Below are 26840 nucleotides of genomic sequence, written 5' to 3'. Positions count from 1 at the left end.
AAATACTATGTAAAAAGAGAATATAAAATTACATGTTCAGTAATGGTAAGTAACTAAAATCAACTAGGCCAAGAATTAGTGAAAATATCAAAATGTTACCTTTTTATCTGTACTAGAGATCTCGGAGTGTGGGTAACCATTTTTCAAACCCCCTACCAAATATTATGTATATATTCTACTTTTTATGTGTGCATATGAGTATGAAGTTGGAAAATTTGATGTTAATTGTCAAGCTCCCTAGTCTACTCTAATTTAGACTTTGAAAGTCTATAAGCCTCTTGTTATCACGATAAAAAGGCCCATGGGAACCTGTGCCTCTAGGACTCACCGTCTCCAGGATCCAATGCAATCACACTAGTAAAACAAGGCTCCAGGGCCCTGAAGTCCTTAGTTAAAGGCCAATGTTATCCTACCTGGAGATGTCTGCACTTACATAACTCCTAAGGAGACCCCAAACACCACCTGGAAGATAGATCAAAATGGTTCTCAGACGCCACTTTAATCAAGTTTTGCACTACACAGTAATGGGGAGCGGGGGTGAAAGATGGTGACTGTTTTCAAGCTACTTCACCTGCCCCGAGGCGAACAGTCTGGGCTCCCAAGAACAGAAAACGGCGTTCCTTCCCAGGGGAATCCCCTCCCTGAGCTGCCAGGACAGGATTTCAGGGAGAATGAGCACAAAGGGCAGGGCAAGCTAGTTAAGAGAGCCAGGTAGATCTGTCAACTCTTGACAGTGCAAACCGGAACTAGGCATGAGGTACCCCACCACCCCAATCCCAGCCACTCCCACTTGAGGCCAAACTGCCTCCCCCCGGGACTGACAGCCAGTGTTCGTTTCATAACTCTGCCCCCAGTGGTGCACCCAGCAGTGCAGAAGCCCCAGCAGTCGTGGCCAACCTTCAGGACCTTCAGGCCGGAACCCTCCCAGGCCTTCCTCTTCACTGGCCCCTCCGCTTCCAGTGCGTCTGCCTCGCCACAGCAGAGCAGCCAGTATGTGTGTGGCTGTGGGGGGTGGGAGGGGCCAGAAGCAGCAATAAAGCAAATCAGACGTGGGTTCTGGGGCTGCGTTGACATGGTGGCAGGCCCAGCCATGGCCTGCGGAAGGCCCCAGAGGGCCCTGGGTCCTCCATTAGTTCTTCTCCGGGCGGTTTCTGTTCAGGACGGCTTTAGGAGCAAATTCCAGCTTGTCCTTAAGGCTCACCACCTGGGTGTGGTCCTTGCCTAGCAGCTCATCCAGCTTGCGGTCCTCCCGGCGCTCTGAGATGCTCTTCTCCTCCTCCACAGGCTGTGGCTCCTTCCCCCTGATGAACCATTCCAGGTGGTAGCCCACAGCCCCGACCACGAAGGCCACGGGAAAGGTGACATACGGAGCATAGGTGCGCACCACGGTCCAAAGCACAGGCCACATGGCATCTGCAGGAGAGCACAAGGCCATTAGGGAGAGGAGCGCCCTCCCCACCAGGCACGGATAACCCACCGCGGTGCTCCGCTTACCAGGCGGCCTGGCACGACGTACTGAGCATCCACCCCGTGCAGAGCAACGCAAGAGGGCACCCCGCTTTATGCAACAGTGGGGTCCCTGAAACAATCTAGGCAAGGTCAGAAGATCCCACTGTTAGGGAAGAGGGTGAGAGTCTATTTTATGGACTACACTCTTTGACAGTTACGCAACCATGTATGGCAGTGTTCCCCACAAGAGACCTTCTGAGCCTTACCTAATAAAGCTTCAAGCCTGCCGGTGACCCCAGGTCCTCCCTGCACAGTCTGCCAACATTTCAAGAGTCGGTAAGAGCCTTCCTTTGCTCTATACAGTTTCTCCATCAGCAGAGCTAGCCACCCCTTCCCCACCGCACACAATCCCACAGTGAGTCTCTTGTCCTTTGACCCACGTAAAGAAGGAGGAGCATGTTTAGGCAGCCAAATCCATTACCCAACCAGTCTGGATTTTAGGTAAAGAGATAACGGTTTTTTCCTATTCTGAACCTGACTTTCCTGACTAGACGAACCTCTACAAATCTGCTGGCCAAACCCCTTTCAAAATACACTCTCTTCAACCAAAGCCATATCCTCATATTTACATAATAATCTCTTAAAAATATCACCAACCCATTATACATTCTCTGGACACACTAGAACTTGAAAGTGAAAATTCTATGCTTTTTTAAAAAAAGAAAAAGCCACTGTACAGAACTTCCCTGGTGATCCAGTGGTTAAGACTCCACGCTCCCAGTGGATGGGGCCTGGGTACGCTTCCTGGTCAGGGAACTAGATCCCACAGGCGGCAACTAAGAGTTCAAATGCCACCAACTAGAGATTCTGCTTGCCACAACTGAGGCAGCACACAGCCAAATAAATAGCAGTTGATAAAGAATCTGCCTGCCAATGCAGGAGACGTGGGTTCGATCCCTGGGCCAGGAAGATCCCCTGGAGAAGGAAATGGCAACCCACTCCAGTATTCTTGCATGAAGAAGTCCATGGACAGAGGACCCTAGCAGGCTACAGTCCATGGAGTTACAAAGAGTCAGACACTACTGAGTGACTAACACTTTCACTTTTTTTTTCCATAAAACAAAACACAACACTGTACAAGCCATGGCCCTAGAGTTTCCAGAAATGAAGACAACACCAGAAGAATGTAAAAACACACAGAGTGGGTCACTCTAATGGCCGTTCAGTCTCAAATGATTATTATTAACAATTATCGAGGACGCCGCACAATTATCATGATAGTGATAATCATGTTTATTTATTGTGCACCAAGTGCCAGAGCTTGGGGTGAGCGCTCTATATATTCCATCTTCTCTAAAACACACGGCCACTCTGTGATAGATGGCATTACCAGAGGATTAAGCCACGTGCCCAAAAGTCTCACCTGAAATATCACTCCTTTTGTACCCCTGTAGGTGTTTCCCCAGCTCGGCTGTCTCTGGTCTGCCTCACCAAAGCTCAGATGACTCTCTCCCTCTCTCCTTGGTTCCAGTTCTCTTTGGAGGAATCCCAGCATTTTGTGGACCCAAGATTGTAACGGACCATCACTGGGGGAAAAACTGCCAGAGCAGCTCTGAGGTTGCGCTGAGTCCCTGTCTTAGCACCAGGCACTATGCCAGACAATTCACACAGCGGTCGTCACCTGACCTTCACAGGGGAAGATCGCCTCTATGAGGAAGGCATTACTAGTCCAGATTGTTGTTGAAGGCCACAAAGGCTCAGGAACATAACCTTAACTGGCCCAAGATCACCAGAAATGACAAAGCCACTAATTGGAACCCAGGCCTCTCCATCTTCAACACCTATGTTCCTTCAACTGGAAAGAACACCCTGCAAATAGGTGTGTGTGTGAGCACACAGTTCGCTCCACGCAGTCCTGTCCGCCTCTTTGTGACCCCATGGACTGGCTTCTGTCCAAATCCTGGTCTTGAAGAGAGCTTCCTGTAGTTCTTCCCCATCAACTTGGCACTTCATTACCTAGAAGAGCTTCTCTTTTTGAAAACTCTGAGATTTGTGATACACTCTGAGATTTGTGAAATGATAAGTCACCCTTGAAGAATCTCAAACCTAATACGTCTTCATTTTCTTTCCTATCTTGTAAGCAAGTCCTCTGTGAGTAAACACTTTCCCTCAACAGCAACTCTCAGCACAGGTCACCAATTTGTCTTAAAATATATGAAGCATGAGTCCACCATGTTTTTCTCTCTCATATGCAGCCCAAGGTCTCCCTCTGTGGTTCACATTCTAATCATCCCCAAATAACTTAATCTATTCATTTAGTCAACATTTAGAACCACTTTGTCTGTGTCGCACATTGGGCTGGCCTATCCCATTTGTGCGCATTTCTCAAAACACTTTGCGGTCCAAAAGGGCAAGGCAGAGGTTTGTGCGTTCCCAGTGTGGCCTATCCATCTCCCAACCTTCCCCCTCCGTCCGGCATTAAATGCTGAGGAAGTCTGTTGAATGAATGAGCAACTGGCTTGTGTAAAACCACTGCAGTCATTCAACCACCCGCCCTTAAAAGGCGGCAGGAACACAGCATGTTCTAGATACTCTAGATACTCTAACAAGTCATCCCTAAGAGGTCAAAACGAGAGGCCAAAGTGTCTGGCAAATACCGCTAGGCCTATTTCCAGCCCCGCACGGAGGAAGTCTGAGCAAGAAAAGGTCAAACGGGTAGCAGGGGAAACCTGCCCTTGTGCCGGGGGTCCTGGAGGCCCAGTGAGATGAGAAACTGCAGTCAGGAGATTTGAAAACCGTTAACAAGGGCAAAGGAGACCAGACTGGGTGGAAAAATCAACCCTGACCTTCACTGAGACCGGTCCAGGGATGAGAGCGCAAGGAGGTCAGGGTCCAAGGGTCTGCCCTTCGCCCTTCTCTGGGTTGCCCGGGCCCGGCCCCTGTCCCACCTGTCTGACCTCGTCGGGTCCGTCCTCACCCACGTGCCTAAGACCGAGAAGCCCTGACCGCTAAGTGTTCGCAGGGCGCTCAGACGCTCACGCCGAGCCCGGGGATGAGAGAGGGGCCATCTCTTCTTCTCAGGCCTCGTCAGGGCCAGAGCCAAAGCTAGGCATTACCCCTCCCCTAACTCAGAGGTCAAGGCCACGAGGCGTCACCACAGCTACGGGCGGCCCAGCAGCAGCTCCGGAAGAGGGACCGCCTGCCGGGACGCGTGCTCACCTGCGCGAAAGTCCGCACACCACCGTCCGGACCCCGCCCTCCAGCCGAGCTCCTGGAGCCCAGACACCGCCTCTCCCAGCGGCCCGCGGGGCCTAGCCCCGGGACCCGCCCACTGGCTCCGGCTCCCTCGGAGCGCAGGGATTGGCTGCAAGGACTGGGGAAGCTAGGCGCCCGCAGCCGGCCGCGCTGAGCTGAGATGCGTAGAGCGTCGCCTTCCGGCCGGGAGGTTTCTCAGTGACGTCACCACGGGCTTTCGGTTGGAGAAAGGATTCAACTGATGTTGACTGCTGCTAAGTTGCTTCAGTCGTGTCCGACTCTGTGCGACCCCATAGACGGCAGCCCACCAGGCTCCCCCGTCCCTGGGATTCTCCAGGCAAGAATACTGGAGTGGGTTGCCATTTCTTTCTCCAGTGCATGAAAGTGAAAAGTGAAGGTGAAGTCGCTCAGTCCTGTCCGACTCTGAGCGACCCCATGGACTGCAGCCCACCGGGCTCCTCCGTCCATGGGATTCTCCAGGCAAGAGTACTAGAGTGGGGTGCCGTCGCCTTCTCCGTGATGTTGACTAGGCGGCTCCTAAGACTTTGGTCTGGGCACAGAAAAATAAAAAACATGACCCTTGACCTCAAGAAGGGTTCAGCAGAGTAAAATCTAGAACTCTTAAAAAACTATTCCGATCTGGGCTAGCTTTCTAGCCGTGTGACATTGGGAAATGTGTGACATTCAGCCGTGTGACTGAGCCTCCTTTCCGTCTTATGCATAGACGTAATAACACCCATTTCACAGGATGTTGTGAGAGTTGATGAGATAATGTATGCAAAGTGCTCTGCTGGCACATCGCAAGCAGGGGAATAAATGACACTACCGTTAGTATCAGTTCAGTTCCGTCGCTCAGTCGTGTCCGACTCTTCGCGACCCCATGGACCACAGAACGCCAGGCCTCCCTGTCCATCACCAACTCCTGGAGTTTACTCAAACTCATCTCCATTGAGTCGGTGATGCCATCCAACCATCTCATCCTCTGTCGTCACCTTCTCCTCCTGCCCCCAATCCGTCCCAGCATCAGGGTCTTTTCAAATGAGTCAGCTCTTGGCATCAGGTGGCCAAAGTATTGGCGTTTCAGCTTAAACATCAATCCTTCCAATGAACACTCAGGACTGATCTGCTTTAGGATGAACTGGTTGGATCTCCTTGCAGTCCAAGGGACTCTCAAGAGTCTTCTCCAACACCACAGTTCAAAAGCATCAATTTTTCGGGGCGTTCAGCTTTCTTTGTAGTCCAACTCTCACCTCCATACATGACTACTGGAAAAAACCATAGCCTTGACCACAGGGACCTTTGCTGGCAAAGTAATATCTCTGCTTTTTAACATGCTGTCTAGGTTGGTCATAACTTTCCTACCAAGGAGTAAACGTCTTTTAATTTCATGGCTGCAGGCACCATCTGCAGTGATTTTGGAGCCCAAAAAAATAAAGTCAGCCACTGTTTCCACTGTTTCCTCATCTATTTGCCATGAAGTGATGGAACCAGATGCCATGATCTTAGTTTTCTGAATGTTGAGCTTTAAGCCAACTTCTTCACTCTTCTCTCATACAAATAATTAAAATACAGTAACACCTAAGTCTTACTTGGCCTGGCACCCCACTCCAGTACTCTTGCCTGGAGAATCCCATGGACGGAGGAGCCTGGTAGGCTGCAGTCCATGGGGTCGCTAAGAGTCAGACACGACTGCGTGACTTCACTTTCACTTTTCACTTTCATGCATTGGAGAAGGAAATGGCAACCCACTCCAGTGTTCTTGCCTGGAGAATCCCAGGGACGGGGGAGCCTGGTGGGCTGCCGTCTCTGGGGTCGCACAGAGTCGGACACGACTGAATCGACTTAGCAGCAGCAGCAGCAACACCTAAGTCTTACTTGGCCCCCCAGGTGCAAGTATTCACTCCCTCCTCTGTGTCCCGACTGCACCCTGTACAGATGTTTATTTTATAGTGTATAGAAGAAGAAGAAAAAAACACCAGAGTGTAGGCTTCATAACACCCCAACTAGCTCTGCGTCACCACCCATGTGATGCAGCAGTAACACATATTAACCCCTCCTCTTCCCCCAATAGAGACCATTGTTTCACACCTCCATGCCCTTTATTTACACTTTTTCATCTACCTGGATTGCCCTTCCCACCTTTCTTTACCAAAGGAGCTCTGGCTTGTTTTTCAAGCTTAAAGGACACCTTGGTAGGAAGCCTCCTAGATTGCATTATCAGGTTAGATCCCCTTCCTGTACAATCTCAAAGATCTCAATGCTAAGTTCTGACAATGGAGGAGGAGAAAAAGGAACTGATAAAGAAAGGTGTAGGAAACCAGGGACTTCCCTGGTGGTGCTGTGGCCAAGACTCTGTGCTCCCTATGCAGGGGGCCCAGGTTTGATCCCTGGTCAGGGAACTAGCTCCCAGATGCTGCAACTGAAAGATCCCTAAAGCTACAATGATGATCAAAGATCCCATGCTGCAACTAAGACCCAGAACAGCCAAGTAAATAAGTATTTGAAAAAGAAATGTATAGGAAACCACTATTAGCATAAAGTGTTCACTAATTGAATATGTAGAGAGAAGAAAGCTATGACAAACCTAGACAGCATATTAAAAAGCAGAGATATCACTTTGCCAACAAAGGTTCGTCTAGTCAAAGCTATGGTTTTTTCCAGTAGTCATGTATGTATGTAAGAGTTGGACCATGAAGAAAGCCGAGTGCTGAAGAATTGATGCTTTTGAATTGTGGTGATGGAAATGACTCTTGAGAGTCCCTTGGACAGCAAGGAGATCCAACCAGTCCATCCTAAAGGAAATCAATCCTGATATTCATTGGAAGGACTGATGCTGAAGCTGAAACTCCCAATACTTTGGCCACCTGATATGAAGAACTGACTCATTGGAAAAGACCTTGATGCTGGGAAAGATTGAAGGCAGGAAGAGAAGGGGGTGAAAGAGGATGAGATGGTTGGATAGCACTGTTGACTCCATGGACATGAGTTTGAGCAAACTTTGGGAAATAGTGGAGGACAGAGGAACCTGGTGTGCTGAAGTTCAGGGGGTTGCAAAGAGCTGGACGTGACTTAGTGCTGAACAACAACAACAGAGAAGGGAACAGAATTGCCTACATTAACTAGCTTTCTGTCAGCCAATTAACATGTGCTAGGCATTGGGGATGCAAAAATAGCTGGGACCATCTTTTCCCTCAGGAGTTGTCTAATGTGGAAGCAGAAGGGTCTAGGAAATGTCGAGAGAGGGTGCAAAATGTGATGACAGGAGTGTGCACAAGCAGCACAGAGAAGGATCCCCAGGAAGAATCAGGGAAGATTCCCCAGAGGAACCTTGAGTCTCAAGTGCTGGCGAGCAGTTCTGTTGCCTGAGAACTGAGTGGGGCTCCAGGACACAGACTTAGGAATCAGAGAGTTGTAGATTCAAATGCTGGCCCTGCTGCCTGCTAATCTCAGAAAATCTGTTCACCCAGTGTTTTAAAAAAAATGACAAAGAGACACTTTCCTGTTAGTCTAGTGGTTAAGATTTCACCTTCGGGGATGAGGGGGGAGGGGTGCCATGTGCACTTTCGATTCCTGATTGGGAGCTAAGATCACACATGCTCTCGGTCAAAAAATCGGGAAAAAAACAAAACAAAACAGAAACAGCATTGTAACAAATTCAATGAAAACTTTAAAATTGGTCCACTTCCAAAAAAAAAAAAAAATCTTAATAAAAAAAAAAAAAAATCCCTGGGTTGGGAAGATCCCCTGGAGAAGGGAAAGGCTACCCACTCCAGTACTCTGGCCTGTAGAATTCCATGTCCATGGGGTCACAAAGAATCAGACACGACTGAGCAACTTACACACTTTCACACACTTCACTTTCAGCTCCTCCTAAGTGCTTGGTAATTGGTCACCCATATGTTTTGCTTTCACTTTATTTTTAGTGTTCCTCAAATTCAGGCCTCCTTCTGCAATGTCCTATGTCCATTTATGGCATTATTTAGTAAGCCAAAAACTTGACTGACATTTTCAAGGCCTCTTCATCTTTGCATTAGTCCCCAGATCCAGTTTACGGCACCTAGGCCTCCTCAGTGTCTCTCAAATTCAACATCATCCCTTACCTGGACCACCTTGGCAACTCCTTCAGTGATCTCCCTGCCTTCCATTGTCTCCTTCAGTCCATTTCTTTCAAACGCCTAAATAAAACCATGACATCTCCAGCTTACACTCATGGGTCCCTTCCAGCCACACCTCCTTTATTTCTTCTCTACCCCCGTCCTGCCTGTCACCTCTCTCAGTCTCTGCTCTTCCCATCATCTACTACACACGTACTGTTCCATGACTTTGCCCAAGTGGGTTCGTTTGCCTGAAATGAATGTCTTCCCTTTTCATCCCTGACTGCAAAACTCTTAATTCATCATGCAAGACCCAGTTCAAAAGGCCTCTCTTGCAGAAAGCTTTCCCAGACTTGCTGGCTGTTAGAGGCTCCCTCCTCTGGTCTCTTCAGCCCCCTGGGTGAATACGCCTCCCTTTGTGTATTGTCACCCTGCTTATTTAACTTATATGCAGAGTACATCATGAGAAACGCTGGACTGGAAGAAGCACAAGCTGGAATCAAGATTGCAGGGAGAAATATCAATAACCTCAGATATGCAGATGACACCACCCTTATGGCAGAAAGTGAAGAGGAACTCAAAAGCCTCTTGATGAAAGTGAAAGTGGGGAGTGAAAAAGTTGGCTTAAAGCTCAACATTCAGAAAATGAAGATCATGGCATCCGGTCCCATCACTTCATGGGAAATAGATGGGGAAACAGTGGAAACAGTGTCAAACTTTATTTTTCTGGGCTCCAAAATCACTGCAGATGGTGACTGCAGCCATGAAATTTTTTAAAAGACGCTTACTCCTTGGAAGGAAAGTTATGACCAATCTAGATAGCATATTCAAAAGCAGAGACATTACTTTGCCAACAAAGGTCCGTCTAGTCAAGGCTATGGTTTTTCCTGTGGTCATGTATGGATGTGAGAGTTGGACTGTGAAGAAGGCTGAGCGCTGAAGAATTGATGCTTTTGAACTGTGGTGTTGGAGAAGACTCTTGAGAGTCCCTTGAACTGCAAAGAGATCCAACCAGTCCATTCTGAAGGAGATCAGCCCTGGGATTTCTTTGGAAAGAATGATGCTGAAGCTGAAACTCCAGTACTTTGGCCACCTCATGAGAGAGTTGACTCATTGGAAAAGACTCTGATGCTGGGAGGGATTGGGGGCAGGAGGAGAAGGGGACGACAGAGGATGAGATGGCTGGATGGCATCACTGACTCGATGGACGTGAGTCTGAGTGAACTCCGGGACTTGGTGATGGACAGGGAGGCCTGGCGTGCTGCGATTCATGGGGTCCCAAACAGTCGGACACGACTGAGCAACTGAACTGAACTGAACTGTGCCATAACTTTGTGTTTATGTGACTCGCTAAGCCAGACAGGAGCAACTCAGGGACTGGATCTAATCCTTCACATGCCCATGGAGCCCAGCACAACAACCTGGGCCACAACACCCTAAGGAGACTGCCCCCGTCAGCCCCTCCATCGGCCCCACACAGGGAGGTTTTAGACACCACGTCTGCAGTGGGAGCCTGCACAGTCTCAGATGCTGCCTGTCCTCTGCCATCCACTCCCATATACCTCTTGGTCCCAGCAAGCCTGGCCTAGTTTCTGGGAAAACATGCAGACTCATAAAAAGCTGTATAATGTAGAGGGGTAAACTTAGACTCAGCCATTTCCTGGCTTCATGATTTGGGGTAAGTTGTTGAACCTCTCCAAGCCTCAGTTTTTTCATCTGTAAATTGGAGTTGATAACAACACCTGCCTCATATGATTGCTTTGAGTGTTGTCTAGTTCAAACTTCACCCAGGTCCCCACTTTCGAACCTCAGGATGATAAAGTCACTCAGCCAATGTCTCTCTTGGCAAGTCTGGGGTTAACAGACTTATGAGCAGTTCTAGATGAAACTTGAGAGAACCAAACAATTTTAGTGTTCCCAAACCTGGCCAGCATCAGAATCACCTCATTTGTCAAAAACTTATCCAAGGGCAAAGATTCTATTCACTTTGTCTTGCACAGGAGCCCTCTTCACCTCCCAGTGTATAGAGGACCTCTTGCTTTTCAGGTGGTCTTCCAAACCAGCCTGTAAAATATCTGCTCATGTCACTCTCCTGTTCAAAACCCTTCCATGGCTCCCCATGGCCCTCAGGACCCAGGCCCACCTTCCTCAAATTGACCCAAAAGCCCAGCATGATCAAGCCTCTGCACTCCCAATGCCTCTTTCTCCTCCAGGCTTCTGCAGAGATGTTCTCTGATCTTGTATGTTCTTCAGAGCCCTCTTTCAGGGGCTAATACCTAGTCATCTCTCCAGCACTCATCCTTATAATGTAACTGCATGCTTACTTTCCCATACAGCTGCTAGCACCACAAGAGTAGAAACTTGTTCAGGACTATCTTCCCAGTGATGGACAGGGCCAACCATGGTTCTTGATAAATACTTGCTGAATAAATGAATGAGAACTGGCTAGTCCAGAGTGACCCAGAAGAGCAGGCAACCCCTTGGGAAAGTTCTTCCTCCTGTCTCAAGGTGACATGTCAACCTGAGGACTGTAAGGAAGACATGGTGGGTAGGAGCTGCCAGTTTTTTCTGGGCTCAAAAGGCTGTAGAGCTAAAAGCTCAGGATTGACACTGGACAGACTTGGATCTACACTCTTAGCTCTGCCTGTGACTTTGGCCTGAACACTTGACCTCTCCTGAGCTTCAGCTTTCTCATCTGTTAGAAGATTGAGCTACATTCATGTAAAGCACTCACATCTTGCCTGACCCACAGCAAGCATCCGATAAACATTAGGTTGGGGATGCCACTTAGCTTCCCAGGGAAGTTCTGTTCTCTTTTGCTTCCCATCAATGTGCCCATGCACTGGAGGCATCAGAAAATGTGACGGCGCAGAACTTAACAGTTTTCCGGAGCAGAGAGAACACTGGCTTTTTAGGGGAAAGAACACCAATATTTGCTCATATCGAAGAACAGCAGCCCTCACTGTTTATGAAGCACATGCTTCCCTCTGGGGCGGGGTGGAGGTGGGGGCACGGGGAAGGGGGTTAGGAAGCCCAGGGAATTGGAAGGCGTAAAGGAAACCAGATTGAACTAGGAGGTGAAAGACTGGCCTTTCCACCCCCACCCCGGCCCCTCTAGGAGGGTCCTTCTGTCGCCACCAGGGGGCCAAAGCCCCTTTCCCCCAGCTGGCCCACGAAACCCTGCTCTCCCCAGATCAAGAATGTGGGCTCGGGCCTTCCCACCCGGCTCCCTGGCTCCCCCACGCACGCACGCGCAGAAGTGGCTTCTTCTGGAGAGAGCAGCTGGCTCAAGTGCAGTTCTGCCGTTTTATTTTTCCTGGGATACTCAAGGGGATGTGGGAACAGCCACAGGTGTGGTGAGGGGAAGCCCCCATCTCCCCTCCCCAGCAGCTGGGGAAAGGGGAGCGGCCCAGGCGCCCTGGTCCTGGGTTGGTCCAGCCACTGTGGTCCCTGGGCCCGGTGGGCTGAGGGCTCAGGGGAGAGCCCCTGGGAGGGTGGGGCGGGCTCCTAGGCGGGGTTCGGGATTCTTCATAAAAAGCCACGAAGCTTGATTTCCCCACGAAGCCCAGCCCCGCGGGGTGGGGAGGGGGGTGTGGGGTGGGGAGAAGGGGGACGCAGAGCCCAGATGGGGGACCCGGCCCGGCCTGGCCCGTCGGGGGTGGGGTGGGGGAGTAATGGCAGAGATGGTGCCCGTGGGGAGCAGGTGGGGACGAAGCGTCGGACCTCGAGGAAGAGGGGTCCCGGTGGGGGCACAGGGCGGAGAGGCACGGCCCCCAGCCCAGCCCGGGCGCCTTCGCGTGGGGTCAGGAAGGTAAAAAACCCACGAGCGCGTGACGGGCAGCAGGGGCCGGGGCGTGCGGTGCCGGCGGGGCGGGCGCACGGGGCGGCCCGCGTTCACAGTGACCTCGACGCTGGGTGTACAGTACGGGTAGAAAACCGCGGGCCCGGGCCCGGGCTGGGCGGGCCGGGCCGGTCACAGCCTGGTCTGGGCCTCGGGGATGTAGATCTCGATGCTGTCGGCGCTCTCGGTGGCCGAGCTGTGGCGGAAGGAGGCGGCGCGCTTGGCCGCCAGGAGCCGCTTGCGCGCTTCCTGCCGCTGCCGGTCCACCGAGTCCAGGGAGCGCTCCTTCACCGGCACACCCCGGCCCCGCGAGGGCTTCTTTGGTATCGGCGGAGGGACCTTCTTCTCCTCCTGCCGGCAGAGGAGCGGCGCTTAGTTTGGGGGCGGGGTCCCGGCCGACTCCCCACCTCGCTCCCCCTCGGCCCCGAGGAGTTCACAGCGCACACCTCTGACTCGTGAGCCAGGCTCTCGAGAGCGCGTGCGGGCCCCCCCAACCCCCCACCCCGAAGCCCCAGGGGTGCTTGTTCTGCCAAGGTCAAACTCACATTTTTCATCTTTTAAAAAAGGTGGACTCGTGCGCCCCCTGGTGAAGCCGTTTTCGCCCTCTCGCATCTGAGAGAGAAGGTTCGCTCCCTCTTGGGGAGTGGATGCTCTCCCTCCAGACCCAGGGGGTAGTGCAGCGCCCCTGACCCGGGCTAGGCAATGCGGGTCACATTCCAAGCTGTTGGGCCCCATCTCTATGAAGGTCTAGTGAGATGAGGGCTGAAGGTCCCCCCACCGTGCCTAGAGCCAAGCTGAGGGCAGTCTGCCATTCTGGCTCCCTCAAACTACAGCCGCAGCCACCAAAGAAAGGGGTTCTTGCAGCTCAGGCAGTGATGAGATGGTTCTTGCCTTGGAGCCAAGCAAAGGGCAGTGACCCAGAGGGTGGTCGTAGAGGGTCCCCATCACCTGTCCAGGTCTGCCTTGGCTACCCAGGGTCTCTTCTCCTGCCCTCCTCTCCCCCGCCCGCACTCTCTGGGGAAGGGCATTTCCCAGGCTCTGCACTCTTGGCTTGAAGGGACCTCCCCCCACCTTAGGCTCCAGGAGTTTCCAGCTGTTGGCCTTGAGTTGCTGTAGCTCCAGGAACTTGAGGGTCACATCCTCGATAGAGAGCTGCAGGAGGTCCCAGAAACCCGCCAGGTCCTGGAAGGTGGGCACAGGGAACGCAGTGGGGTCCTGCAGTGGAAGGAGTCAGAGGGGAGGCAGCCAGTCAGAGAGGCCTGAGCCCCAGCCGGAACCTGAGAAAGCCCCACCCCACCCTCATTGTCCAGTTCAATCTGGGAGAGTGGAGTGGGGACCAGGAGGCAGGGAGACAAGAAAGAGCCCAGACCTCTCCATCATGGGCACAAACACCTGTGCTCACTTCCAGGCAGCCACACGCTCTGGGCATCTACCAGGCACACACACCCGGTGGGCTCTATGCCCATGAGCACTCACCATGCTTTGCTGACACAGTCGGAAGAACTGCTGAACCTTTTGGGACAGGAGAAGTTGTGTGCTGCCCACGGCACTGCGGATTTTCTCCAGGACTGGAGAGCAAAAGGAGATGGGGGAGGGGAATGATGCCTCTCCTTCCTCTGCCTCCAGGAAGTCTGCATGGGATGACTCTGACCCCTCTTGTTATCTGGCACCATCCATCCGTCTCCTCCGGCCCCTCCCCATCCCATATGTTCAAGATACTAACAAGCAATTCCTGCCCCACTTCACCAAGAAGACTGACTCCCCAGACACTGATGTTTCTTCCATCATACGATCTACATTTCTTGACTGGTTATCCTCCTGTGTCCTCTTCCCTCCCATGTCAGAGGACAGATGGAAATCAGCACCAGTCCAGTCCTACAGCCTTAGCCAGCCAGGCACTAGCTCAGTGATGCCTCGCTGGCAGAACTTCGTCACCCATCAGCAGGTGAGTCCTTGGTTCACTGAGAATTACCAAAGAATGAATTACCAAATTACCAAACGTCCCCGACTCATCTTCTAGTCACAATCCTATCAGCTTGAGGGTTCGGCAGTAAACCGTTGTCTCCCCTCACACTGGACCTGGCAGGCACCTCTGGCAGGACCATGTCTTCCTGGCTGAGTCTCCTTCTCCCAGGCCGCAGACAAGAGCTGACCCGCATACCGCCTCCCCCTCTGCCTGAAGTCCTGCTCTCACACCTGGATCAGACCTGGATTCCCAGCCAGTCCAGGTGGGAACAGGGGCTCCTGGAATCTCCATGGCCTTGGGCTGGTAGCGATCCTAGAAAGCCCAGCCCTTTCACCCGCTCACTTTCCCCAGTCCTAGCTCTGGCCTCTGAAGCTGCTTGCGCTTCCTTCCAGGAGCTCCCGGCTTGCTGCCAGTGGGAGCCACCAAGGTCTGGGGTCACGCCGCCAAACAGAAAGGCACAGTCACGCCCAAGGTCCTCTCCTATCCCACCGCATTCCCAGCCACCGCCAGCCCCCGTGCCTCCGGCGCACAGAGTCCCCGCACTCACTCTCCTCCGGCAGCTCATAGTCCTCCGCCTCGCGCTCCATCTGCTGGCACCAGTGCTCCAGCTTCTCCACCTCCGCCCTCAGCATCTTGATGAACCACTCGCCATCCCGTGGGCAGGGGGACGTGCGGCCCGAGTCCGGGAGGCTACGTGAGCCGCGCTCCATCCAGGAGTCGCGGCGCCCGGACCCGGGGCCGGGGGTAGGGGCAGGGGCAGGGCCGGGCGACCCATCGGTGGCCGGCGGCTCGTACGGCAGTGGGTAGCCCTCGCGGTAGGCCCACTGGCCCTGCGTGTGGACCGTGCGGAAGACTGAGTAGGTGGGGGCCCGAGGCCCGGGCTGGGGCTCAGAGGCGTGCCTCTGGAAGGAGCGTCCGAACTGCAGGGCCTTGTCTTCTGTGGCCACGGTGGCCAGGCCGGCCAGGCCCTCTAGCTCCAGGTCAGCCTGCACGCCGGCTGTCACACTGTTAGAGCGTTTGAACCTCGCCCGCCTGGTGAGAGAGGAGGCGGTCATCTCTGCCCCTGCCCAGTCTCACCCCAGCCTCACCTGCACCCCAGGCCAAAAGGGATGAGACAGGAAACCTACAAAGTGATGGACAGTCATCCACCACCTTTAAATGGATCAGTCTTTGCCACCAGTGAGCACATAATATACCTACCTGCTGCACCGGTTCTGGACAGGGGTGATGGTCAAAACATTAAACCACACATACTCGATGGGCAGAGCAGAGGCTGGCATATACCCATCAGACAGACAAAGCCAAAGTGCTAGGGCGTCATCCTGCAGAAGCTGGGTTGAGGGGTGGACCAGAGGGGCCCCAGGAGGGTCCAGGGTGGTGGCTCTTCGCCACAAGCACAGAAGTATTTCAGCATTTTAACACTGTGTCTTTGCTAATTTATACCAGCTGTATGGGTATGTCCTTAGCTCTATGGAGAGACAAATCAGCTATGGCCCAGAGAGGCCCACGGTCACCCAGCTGCGAAACAGCAGAGCCAGAATGTGGACACAGGGCTGCCACGCACCACAGCCCAAGAACTCCCCATCACACCAGCTGCTAGAACATCAGGAAGAACTGTCTTAGAGCAGCTGGGGGAAGGGGGGTGGGCTTCAGCTGGGAGGACTTCTCCTCTAGGGATCCCATGGCTCAGCACAGAGCCTGGCCAGACAGTCAGCCAGTGCCAAGACAGCTGAATTAAGTTGTTGACAGGAATGACACAGGGCCTGGAAATTTCTTGTCTTTGAGTTAATAATATGCAAATCTTATGCAAAACAGAGTCAATTGGCCTTGTTCTGCCCCCCGCACCCCGCCACCTGACTGAGTTCAGTCAGAGTGAGGGCTCTTTTCTATGAAGAAGTCACTGCTCCCGAGGGGCATGAGGGTGGGGTCAGACAACACTTAAAGTGAGAGTCAGGAGATGCAGGGGTGGCAGGGAGAGATGAATAGAAGTTTGCGGTCTGGAAATTCAAGGAGCAGGCAAGAAAAGCCCATGTGTCCTAAGCTACCTCCACTCTCATGGTCAGAAGAAAAAGGGGGTTGGGAGCTAGGTTTAGGGGCTCCTCCAGCTTCCTGGGAGACTCCCACAACCCCCACAACTTCAGCCTTCCTCTTGCTGTCCAGGTCTTCTTTCCCTGCCTGCTTCCCTCCAGCTGGCGGGCTGCCTGCTGGGAGCCTGTTGCCATAGAAACCAGGCCCGCAAGGATGCAGCAGGACCCAGGAAAGAGAGATGCACTCATGTGCAGTCTCCAACCAGCCCTATGTCCCAACCCCCACCGAGAGAGAGAGAAAGCAAGAACATATCCACATTGCGTCCTGCATGGTCTTCACCTTGCCGCCTGCCCTGTCTTCCCTGATCAGGATTTGCATCATTCTTACCTTGACTACTGGATCAGCCTCCTTTTAGACACCACTGCCTCCACTCAGTATAGCAGAGAAGAGCACAGGAATAGAAGGCAGACCTGAGTTCTAATGCTGGCCTTGATGCTATGTGCCTTTGGGAAGTCACTCACCTTCCACCTGGACCACCTAGTACATATATGTGTGTGTGTGTGTGTGTAAAATACATTATATGGTATATATGAATATATATTACATACAAACACACACCCATATATGATATAAAATGATATGAATGGACCAGTACCATTGTCAAGGTATCTCGTTTCTCTAAAATTATACTTTGCAGGTGGGGCATGAGTGTAATAGGTGAGGGAGATTAAGAGGGACAAACTTCCAGCTATAAAATATTATAAATAACTCACAGGGGTGAAATGTGCAGCATGAATAATATAGTCAATACTACTGTAGTAACTTTATATGGTGACAGATGGTAACTAGACTTATCGTGGTGACCACTGCAATATATATTTTATATATATATATATATATATATATATAGTGTATGGAAATACTGAATTTTTAAATAAAATTATAATTTTAAAAATTATGTCTTACACAACTATACCTATGCATATTTTAGGATCTGGGGCCCAACTTTCCCTCACCAATCCACCCAGGACTAGAATAGTCTTTCTTTCTTTCTTTAATACTTATTTACTTATTTAGCTGTGCTGTGTCTTAGTCAAGGCACAAGGGATCTTTATTCTGCAGTGCAGGATCTTTAGTTGTGGCATGAGAACTCAGTTGCAGCATGTGGGATCTAATAATAGTTCCCTGACCAGGGATCAAACCTGGGCCCCTGGCATGGGGAGTGCAGAGTCTTAGCCACTGGACCACCAGGGAAGTCCCTGGAGTAGTCTTTCTGAAGCTGACCTCTGCCCAACTCATTCCCCTGCTCAAAACCCTTCATTGCTCCCCACTGCCACCAAGATAGAGTCCAGGCTTCCTGTGCTGATGTTTACTCTGGATGCAGTTCCCTCTGATTTCATCCAGCTTGCACCCTCTTTGCTCCCCAAGTAGATTCTCGTGGCCCTGACTTTAGCCTCTGCGCTTGCTATTCCCTCACTTGAAAGGGCCTTCCTCCTCCCCACCACCTGTTGGTTCCCTGCTCAAGTGCCCTCTTCTGTGAGCCTTCCCTAGACCATCCTCAGAACACGTCTCTCTCAGCGGTCTTCTTGCACACGGAGGCAATCCCACTCTTTAGGGCTGAAACGGCACCCACTCCAGTGTTCTTTCCTGGAGAATCCCAGGGATGGGGGAGCCTGCTGGGCTGCCGTCCATGGGATCACACAGAGTCGGACACGACTGAAGTGACTTAGCAGCAGCAGCAGCAGCAGGTGGCTCAGTGGGTAAAGAATCCTCCTGCTGAGCAGGAGACACAGGTTCCATCCCTGGGTCAGGAAAATCCCCTGGAGAAAGGCATGGTAACTCACTTCAGTATTCTTGCCTGGGGAATCCCATGAACAGAGGAGCCTGCTGGGCTACAATCCATAGAGTGGCAAAGAGTCAGACATGACTGAGCACTCATGCATGCCACTGTTTGGTTACATTTTTCTGTTTCTGGTGAGAGTTTTGTGTGTCTAACTGAACTGTTAGGATGCCCTTTGGCTTCCTTTGAATATTTTTGTGCTTTGAGCTCCAGTTAGTGTCTGGCTCCTTCAGTGCTCCAGCAATTGCAAACCACGCTGGGAAAGGTGGGGCTTGCCCCAGTAAATACATTAGTGAAAATATGCCTTCCCTATTTGCTTTCCTGTTACCCCCACGAAGCATGGACCTGTCCTTCAGTATCCCTGGGTCTGTGCCTTTCACTATCCTCTGAGAGGTCCTGAGAAGATCACTCTGTGTCTTGATGGAAATAGGCCACATAGTCTGGAACTTCAGAAGCCTGAGTGCTCCAGGCTTCATGGTTCTCAAATCAGTACCTCAAGGAGCTCTCTCATCGTGTCTACTTGAAGGAAGACCAAAGAAATTGAGGAGCTTATAGGATTACTGGAAACACAATCTTTACCAACACTTCCAGCCAGGAGCCAGAGATTTGCACAGCGCAAGCAGGAACTGGTCATCCTTGAGCAAGTGGCACTTACAACTAGCAATGTAGGACTTCCCTGGGGGTCCGATGGTTAAGAATTTGCCTGCAGGGCAGGTGTTTGATCGCTGGTCCAGAAAGATTCCGCATGCCGTGGGGCAACTAAGCCCACGCACCACAACTACTGAGCCTGGGTGCCTAGAACCTGTGCTCTGAAACAAGAGAAGTCACCGCGATGAGAACCGCGGGCACACCAACCAGAGAGTAGCCCCCGCTTGCCGCAACTAGAGAAAACCTGCCCGCAGCAACAAGACCCAGCACAGCCAAAAATAAATAAATGATTTTAAAAATAAATAAAACTAGCAATGTGGGATAAGATTACCCAAGAAAAGAGCAATGGAACGAAGATGCAAAGGCATTTCAGGGGCTGGTAGAGACAGTGTAGCCCCAGATGTGTCTAAGCCAGCGAGGAAAAGGAAGAAAATCAAGAGAAAGTCACCTAAAAGCAGAAAGGAGACCAAAAAAGTGGGGAGTCCCCCCAAAAAAGGGTCTCAAGAGGGAATGAGCAGCCAACTGGAAAATGCAACCAACTGAGAATGAAATTCAGAGAAGGCGATGGCACCCACTCCAGTGCTCCTGCCCGGAAAATCCATGGATGGAGGAGCCTGGTGGGCTGCAGTCCATGGGGTCGCAAAGAGTCGGACACGACTAAGCGCCTTCACTTTCACTTTTCACTTTCATGCACTGGAGAAGGAAATGGCAACCCACTCCAGTGTTCTTGCCTGGAGAATCCCAGGGACGGGGAAGCCTGGTGGGCTGCCATCTATGGGGTCGCACAGAGTCGGACACGACTGAAGCGACTTAGCAGCAGCAGCAGCAGAGAAGGAAAGGTGTCCACCAACTTGGCAACATGGAAGCCACTTGTGATCAGGGCAAGAGCCAGTTTGGTGGAGTATGAGCAAGATGCAGAGGCAGGGGGCTGTGAGAAGGAGTGTGTGCCTGAGTGCTCAGTCGTGTCCGACTCTTTTCGACCCTATGGACTGTATGTAGCCCGCCAGGCTCCTCTGTCCCTGGGATTCCCCAGGCAGGAGGTGGAGAACACCAGGCAAGACAATGGGCTTCCCCGGTGGCTCAGCGGTAAAGAATCTGTCTGCAATTCAGGAGACACGGGTTCCATCCCCAGGTCAGGAGGATCCCCTGGAGAAGGACATGGTAACCCGCTCCAGTATTCTTGCCTGGGAAATCCCATGGACAGAGGAGCCCGGTGGGCTACAGTCCATGGGGTCTCAAAGAGTCAGACAGGACTTAGCGACTAAACCACCACCACCAGGCAAGACAACTCTTCCAAAGAGCCTGGTAGAGAAGGCAGGAAGAGAGAAGGCAAAGTACTTTTAAGGAAGGGATAATATGATTATCTGGCAATTATATCTCAATAGGACTGGGAGGAGGGACATTTTATTAAGGATGGTTCTCACATGCTATATCCCTAAGGGGCAGGGAGAATAATGGCCCTCCAAAGAAGTCCATGTCCCAATCCCCACAACCTGTGAATAGGTTACCTTCCACAGCAAAAAAAGACTTTGCAGAAATGACCACATCAAGGATCTTGAGATCCTGCACTCTCCAGTTGTGTACATTTTAGTCAAAAGAGTCCTTATAAGTGAAAGAGGGGAGCAGGAAAGTCAGCATCAGAGAAGGCAATGGGGCAACAGGATCAAGGCTGGAATGATATCATGTGAGGACTCTGCCCGCCACTGTTGGCTCTGAAACCAGAAATGGGCTACAAGCCAAGGAACGCAGACAGCCTCTCTAAACTGGAAAAGGTGACAAAATGGAGGCTTGCCAGAGACTCCAGAAGGGATCAGTCCTGCCAACACCTTGATTTTAGCCCAGTGAAACCCAGTTCAGACTTCCAACCTCTAGAAATGTAAAATCATAAATATGGATTATTAGATGCTGCTAAATTTGTGACTATATATCCTATCAGCAATAGGTAACAATGCAATTTGTAAAGAGAAGTCAACTGAAGCTAGAGAATAGAAAGGCAGTAATCCAAGGACCAGATATGAGGGGAATAAATAAAAACGAATATCCTCTGAGCAGTTAGCATGTGCTAGAGCACTTTATATGCTTTAATCAATATGCTCAATCATCACATTAGTATCAACCCTACTTACAGGTGAGAAAACTAAGACTTAGAGAAGTTAGGTGACTTCCTGAGACCTGGTGGTATCAATTTAGGGCAGTCTGTCCACAGCGGCCAACTCTTAAACCATGACACTCCACTGCTTCCCTAGGATTGAGGGAGAGGGGCAGCCTTAACCAGAAAGGCAGATACCTCAAGCCCTGAGACCAGACTGTTGGAGAAGGCAAGGGAAGACATGCAAGCTAGAGGTTGGTCCAGAAGTGGAAAGAGATCCCACCAGATGACCTTAATTGTTACAATAAAATACGCAGGGACGGGACTTCACTGGAGGTCCAGTGGTTAAGACTCCATGCTTTAACTACAGGTGGCACAGGTTTGAACCCTGGTCCCACTTGCCGCAAGGCATGGCCAAAAAATGAAATATAAATTAAAAAAATAATAAAGTAAGCAGGGCAGTTGTCTGCTGGAGATTAGGGGGTAAGGAGGCTGGGAGAGGAAATGAGAATGAACAGCTTTTGGGGATGCAGGCTAGCAGAGTGGTTAAGCATGTATGCTCTGGAGCCACACGGCCTAGGTCCAAAGCCCAGCTCTATGGTTTGTGCCTCAGTTTCCTTGTCTGTAAATGAGAACGATAACAGTACCTATTCACAGGAGTGTTACGATAAATCTAAAAAATTTAACAGCACCTGGCCTGCCCATTGCAAATGTTAGCTATTATATGGTAAGGCAGGAAGGCTTGTAGCTTGCACTGAAAAGAAAGGGAGGTGGAAAATAAAATAATGGGAGTGTAGCACTGAGAACCCAGCAAGACCATTGTAGTTACTGATTATCATGATTGCTTTTGATCATTTCCATCTGTTCTCCCACAGCACTCTGAATAAAACCTCTTTTATACTCCATATCACACTGCATTATAGTTGTGTATTTGTATATCTGTCTCCCTTCTTCAATCGGGCAGTTCCTCAAATAAACGTTGCTTGAGTGGTAGGTTGGTTGGTTTGTTGGGTGGAAGGAAGGATGGCAGAGACTATGAATCACCCTTCAACATCCATTGCCCTTCTCCCTTAATTATAGAATCCCACAGTTTTAAGTTAGACACATGGCCACTTCAAACAAAGATTCTTTTACCAATTCCTCTTGCAGCCAGGTGCAGCATGTGGTTAAGTTGTAGCTCAGGGGATATAAGCAGAAGTAGAATGTGCAACTTTCAGAAAATGTTCCTAAAGGGAAAGGGTATGCCCTTCTTTGTTCCTTTCTCCTCCCTGCTGCCCAGAATGCAGACACGATGGCTGGACCCCAAGCAGCCACTTTGGAACATGAGATGGAAGCCAAGTACTGAGGATGGAGAAGCAATAAGGTAAAAGAAGACTGGGCCCTGACACCGTGTAGCACCCACCAGCCCTCAACTGACTCTCTGGACTTCTAGGCAAGAGAGAAATAAACTTCTGTCATATTTGAGTCACTGTCATTTAGGGATTTTCTATAACTCACAGCCAAACCTAATCGTAACTCTAACAGATCCATTTTCAGGGCACTGAAGTGCAGGGCTTATGCCCCTATTTAGTTCTGGATCTGGCAGTATTTGCTGCAGTCTTCACCAACAGCTGCAAACACAGGATAGAAACTGGCTTCAGTTATGAATCACCATTAACTCATAACAATGCCTTTCACAATATTTTCTCCCCAAGCCTTTTAACACGGTTGAGGAGGCCTTCTCCCCTCAAGTCCTTTAGAATGACAATGTCACATTCCTGATGCTTCTGGAAGCTGTCATCATGGTTACTTCTGGAAGATGTTTCTACTGTGATTCTCTAAGGGATAACAAAAGGCTCTGGGAAGAAACTGGCTTATCCCATGAGATGCATTGTCCAAGGAACGCTCAACTTTCTAGGAGTTATCAAGTGGTTTTGCTAGGAGTATTTGGCAGCAGACTGGCAGGGGTGGGAGGGAAAATGGGCCTGGAGATTTCAGCAAGGCTCAGCCATTGTACCAGCTCCCTCTCTGAGAAAGCATCCAAGAGCTTAAGCATATAATCAATCAGGGATCCCCGAGTCCACCATCCCTAGCCTGGGGGCTGTCTCCCGACCTCCACCCAAGTGGGGCTAGGATGGGAGACTGAGAATCATGACCATCTTGGAGTTGACAGCAGAGGACTAGAGGTGGTGTCCACCCCCCAGTCTTGTGGCCAGTCAGCAACTCACTGCTTTTGCAGGACTGCTCTTGGAATATAACATCATGAGGATGGATGCATCCTGTTCTTTCAGCACATTCCCTTCACAAGTCGAAGTGCCAGAAATGACCATGATACTAAGAAAGGGGTGGACTTCCTGCACAGAGTTCACCAGGTATCCCTAAGTGGGCATTTGGATGTAAGCAGGGTTGTCAGATAAAATACTACAGGACTCTCAGTTAAATTTTAATTTCAAATAAATAACAGCTAATTTTTTAGTATATGTCTCAAGTACTCTTTGGGAAATAGTTTTACTAAAAATAATTCACTGCTTATCTGATAATCAAATTTAATTGGCTAGTATAGTGTTTTCTACTCATGTTTTTTGTTTTGTTTTGTTTTTGCTAAATTTGGGATTTAAGATAAGATCTTAGTGGGAGAGATCTAGAAGTGGAAGCTACAAGGGGATCCCATGATTGGAGAGAGTCAGAAGTAAAAATCACATGGTTTCGATGTTCTTAGAAGGCCCTAGAACAGACTTCTGATATTCAGCAAGGACATTTGATGCATTCTTTTATCAAGGCCCAGAGTATGCTGGGTCTGGAAAGACAGGTGCTGTGGGATGCTCTGAGACAGGGCTGGTAACTGTTTCTTAACTATGCTCCCTCCCTCCTTCCCACCACAGAGTCTTAGCACCTGCTGGTCCTTCTGCCGGGAACGCTCAGCTCCCACTTCCACCTTGTTGATTTTTGCTCATCCTTCAGGTCTCCACTCAAATGTCACCTTCTCCGCAATGGGGAGTCCATGCCTGACCCCCATGACGGGTCCAAGCCCCGTATCACACACTCTCACAGTGTATATACCTCTCCTCTGAGGCTCCTGCAGTTATACTTCTGCATCACTTAGGAGGTTCCTAGATTAATGCAGCAGCAAGCTTCACAGTGCAGGGTTGTGTCTGGCTGGGTCCCCCTCTGTATCCTTGGTGCCCAGCACAAAATATAACACAAATACCAGGGATACAATTAACGCCTGTGGACAAATGAATCTTAGGTGGGGGCATGGTGGAGATGGAACTGAAGGGGCACCAACCCAAACTCCTGTCTGTCTCTAAGCCAGGCCACCACTGCTGATGAACAACAGCAAAGACCCACAGGCAACTCTCAGGTGTTATGGGCAATAAATCTGAATTTTTCACCCAAAACGTTAGCAGAGAACCCCTGCATGGCAGAAAAGGAGAAACTTTTCCTCCCCTGCCATTTTTAAAACCAAAGTACAGAGAGAGAAAGAGAGAAATACTGGGACCAGTGAGACAGGAGCAAGGACGAGAGAGTCCAAGAAAATTTGGTGGCAGCGGGTGGGGGGGCTAAGCCTGGATGCATGCCTAGAACGGCTGCTGGTACTCATGGCTCACTTTTACGTACCAGTTGGGACATGGTGTGTGGTAAGTCAGACTTTGAGTGCCAGGGACATAAGGGACAGAAAGGACAGCGCAGGCGCATAACTAAGGATGCCTCCAGCAGACATACAAGCGAACCTGGCCAGAAAGATGCGCCAGATTTCTTCTCTCCCCACCTGTCACCCCCTCCGGACTCCCAATGTGATCACCTGTCCCAAGCAATTCAGTTCCTTAGACATTGATCCAACACCATCTCCCCTCCCCAACTCACCCCTCCAAACCTCTCTGAGCACCTACATGAGGACAAGGAAGACCTCAGTCTCTACCTGTCCCCACCCTTCCTGACTTCACTCCAAATGCTTCCAAAATCAGTCCACTTCTCTGTCTGCTGTTCATGGCCTAGTCCAGACGACTGATCGATGTAGTGGACTGAACCAACTTAAGAAGTTCCCACCCACCACCCCCATTCACATAGAAATGCTGGATCAAGCAAAGCCCAAAAGGTGGTTTTGCTACAATGCCAAGCTTGAAAATAGGAAAGAGACAACTTCAAGTATCAGAAACAAAGAAGAGATTCAAAATCTGAGTGGTGAACAGGAATCTCAGCCAAGTGAGCCACAGGAATACGGGCCAGACATATGCTAGAGGCTAGATGGTAATGCCCAGGGAGGATAAAAGGAGACACCCTGAGCCTGTGCATCCTGGGGACCTGGAAGGAGACCCCATGAATAAAGCCAGCAGCCAAAAAAAAAAAAAGGTTGTTTCATTTACAAACGCAGACTAAAAGACTCATGTCATGATTCAGGTATGTGGCCTGGAAGCAGGATGCTGAAAAATCAGAATATTAAGGCTGCCCTGTGTGTGGGTGTGGGGTCTGAATGAGTAGTACCAGTGAAATACAGAAACCTCAAGCTGAGATATTAACTCTAAAACTGGTCCCAAGCTCAAGCAGTACTTTGGCATAAAGGGAATTGAACCCAGGAGGAAGCAGTGGGCAGTAACAAGCAATAGTGAACACATAAATTGTTAAAACATGTTTGTAAATCCAAACTATTAAACCATAAAAGATATAACAACAACTGATTTGGCAGGGTTTTTTAAAGAGGTATAATCAGAATAATAGAAAAACATAACATGGAAAATGAGAACTAAGAAGGAAATTAAAGTGTTTCAAGGTTCTTATTTTGTGCCTATTTCAAGATAGAAATAGTAATTTCAGACTCTATTAGAGAAATGTGAAATTAAGTATATTTGTTTGAAATCTGAGGGAAATCATTACTAAAACATATACTTCCAAACCAGTGGAGAGATGGAGGGAACAGGAGAAATAAAGTCACCTTGATCAGGTCAATAGATGGCAGAAAGTAGGGGAGGATAAAAACAAAGAAAAAGCATGTCCGGAAGAAAATTTTCCAAGAGATGATAGAGATAAGGCCAAATAAATCAGTAATCAAAAATATATAAATGGATTAAATAGGTCTACTAAACTCTAGCCCCATACTGCTTATGAGCGACATATCTAAAACACGAGGATACAGAGACATGAGGAGACAAAGGATGGAAAAAGATGCAGTGGAAAATTAATCAAAAGAAAGCAGACATAGCAATTAAACCAGGCAAAATCAACTTCAAGGCAAAAACCAGCAATAAGGATGAAAAGCATCCTATTTAATGATAAAAGGGCCAACCCATCAAGAAGATACAATAATCATAAGCCTGAATACTACTGACTTAAAAAAATGCACAATGTAAGGGCTGCCAGTTAAGTTTTACTGGAGGCAAAAAGGACTGCAGCCTGGGAGATACAAGCTCAGATAGCTCTGAGAAACTGCTCAAAGAGGTGAGGTGGAGGGACAGTATACACGTGATTTTGGAAAAGGGGGAGTACGTGCAATCAAGCACAGCTTTTTGTAGAAAGTTTCTGCTGATAAACAGTTGTCACGGTGAAGGATTCTAGTGCTTTTCTAGATATGATGAGATACAAGAACTGGGCTCATAGAAACAGCTCCTGAGAACATCTGACTATCTGAAGGCCTGTCCTGCCGGTTTTCCCGCAGA

General features: G+C 50.0%; 2 protein-coding genes across 4 annotated transcripts in view; both read right to left on the bottom strand.

Annotated features, from left to right (window-relative positions):
- Positions 1-480: 480 nt before the first annotated feature.
- Positions 481-4777, bottom strand: SMIM12 (small integral membrane protein 12). Of its 2 annotated transcripts, none has more exons than XM_027537909.1 (2): positions 4669-4777; positions 481-1413 (listed from the first exon to the last, which is right to left on the bottom strand). In XM_027537909.1, exon 2 carries the CDS (start codon positions 1406-1408, stop codon positions 1130-1132), a length of 279 nt encoding a protein of 92 aa, XP_027393710.1. In that variant the 5' UTR covers positions 1409-1413; positions 4669-4777; the 3' UTR covers positions 481-1129. The 2 variants fall into 2 exon arrangements, with proteins under 2 accessions (XP_027393710.1, XP_027393711.1); XM_027537910.1 differs by lacking the exon at positions 4669-4777 and adding an exon at positions 1495-1594.
- Positions 4778-12085: 7308 nt separating this feature from the next.
- Positions 12086-26840, bottom strand: part of DLGAP3 (DLG associated protein 3) — a 61875-nt gene continuing 47120 nt past the window's right edge. For both annotated transcript variants that reach the window (XM_027537907.1, XM_027537908.1), the window contains 4 exons: positions 15153-15637; positions 14116-14207; positions 13711-13854; positions 12086-12990 (listed from right to left, as the gene is read on the bottom strand). In XM_027537907.1, coding sequence (XP_027393708.1) covers positions 12772-12990; positions 13711-13854; positions 14116-14207; positions 15153-15637 — 940 coding nt within the window. In that variant the 3' untranslated portion in view covers positions 12086-12771. The remainder of the gene's footprint in view (positions 12991-13710; positions 13855-14115; positions 14208-15152; positions 15638-26840) is intronic.

The sequence above is a fragment of the Bos indicus x Bos taurus genome, chromosome 3, assembly GCF_003369695.1.
Source record: "Bos indicus x Bos taurus breed Angus x Brahman F1 hybrid chromosome 3, Bos_hybrid_MaternalHap_v2.0, whole genome shotgun sequence".
NCBI lineage: Eukaryota > Metazoa > Chordata > Mammalia > Artiodactyla > Bovidae > Bos > Bos indicus x Bos taurus.
The sequence above is the reverse complement of the archived record's forward strand: the minus strand, read 5'-3'. Positions and strand labels throughout refer to the sequence as shown.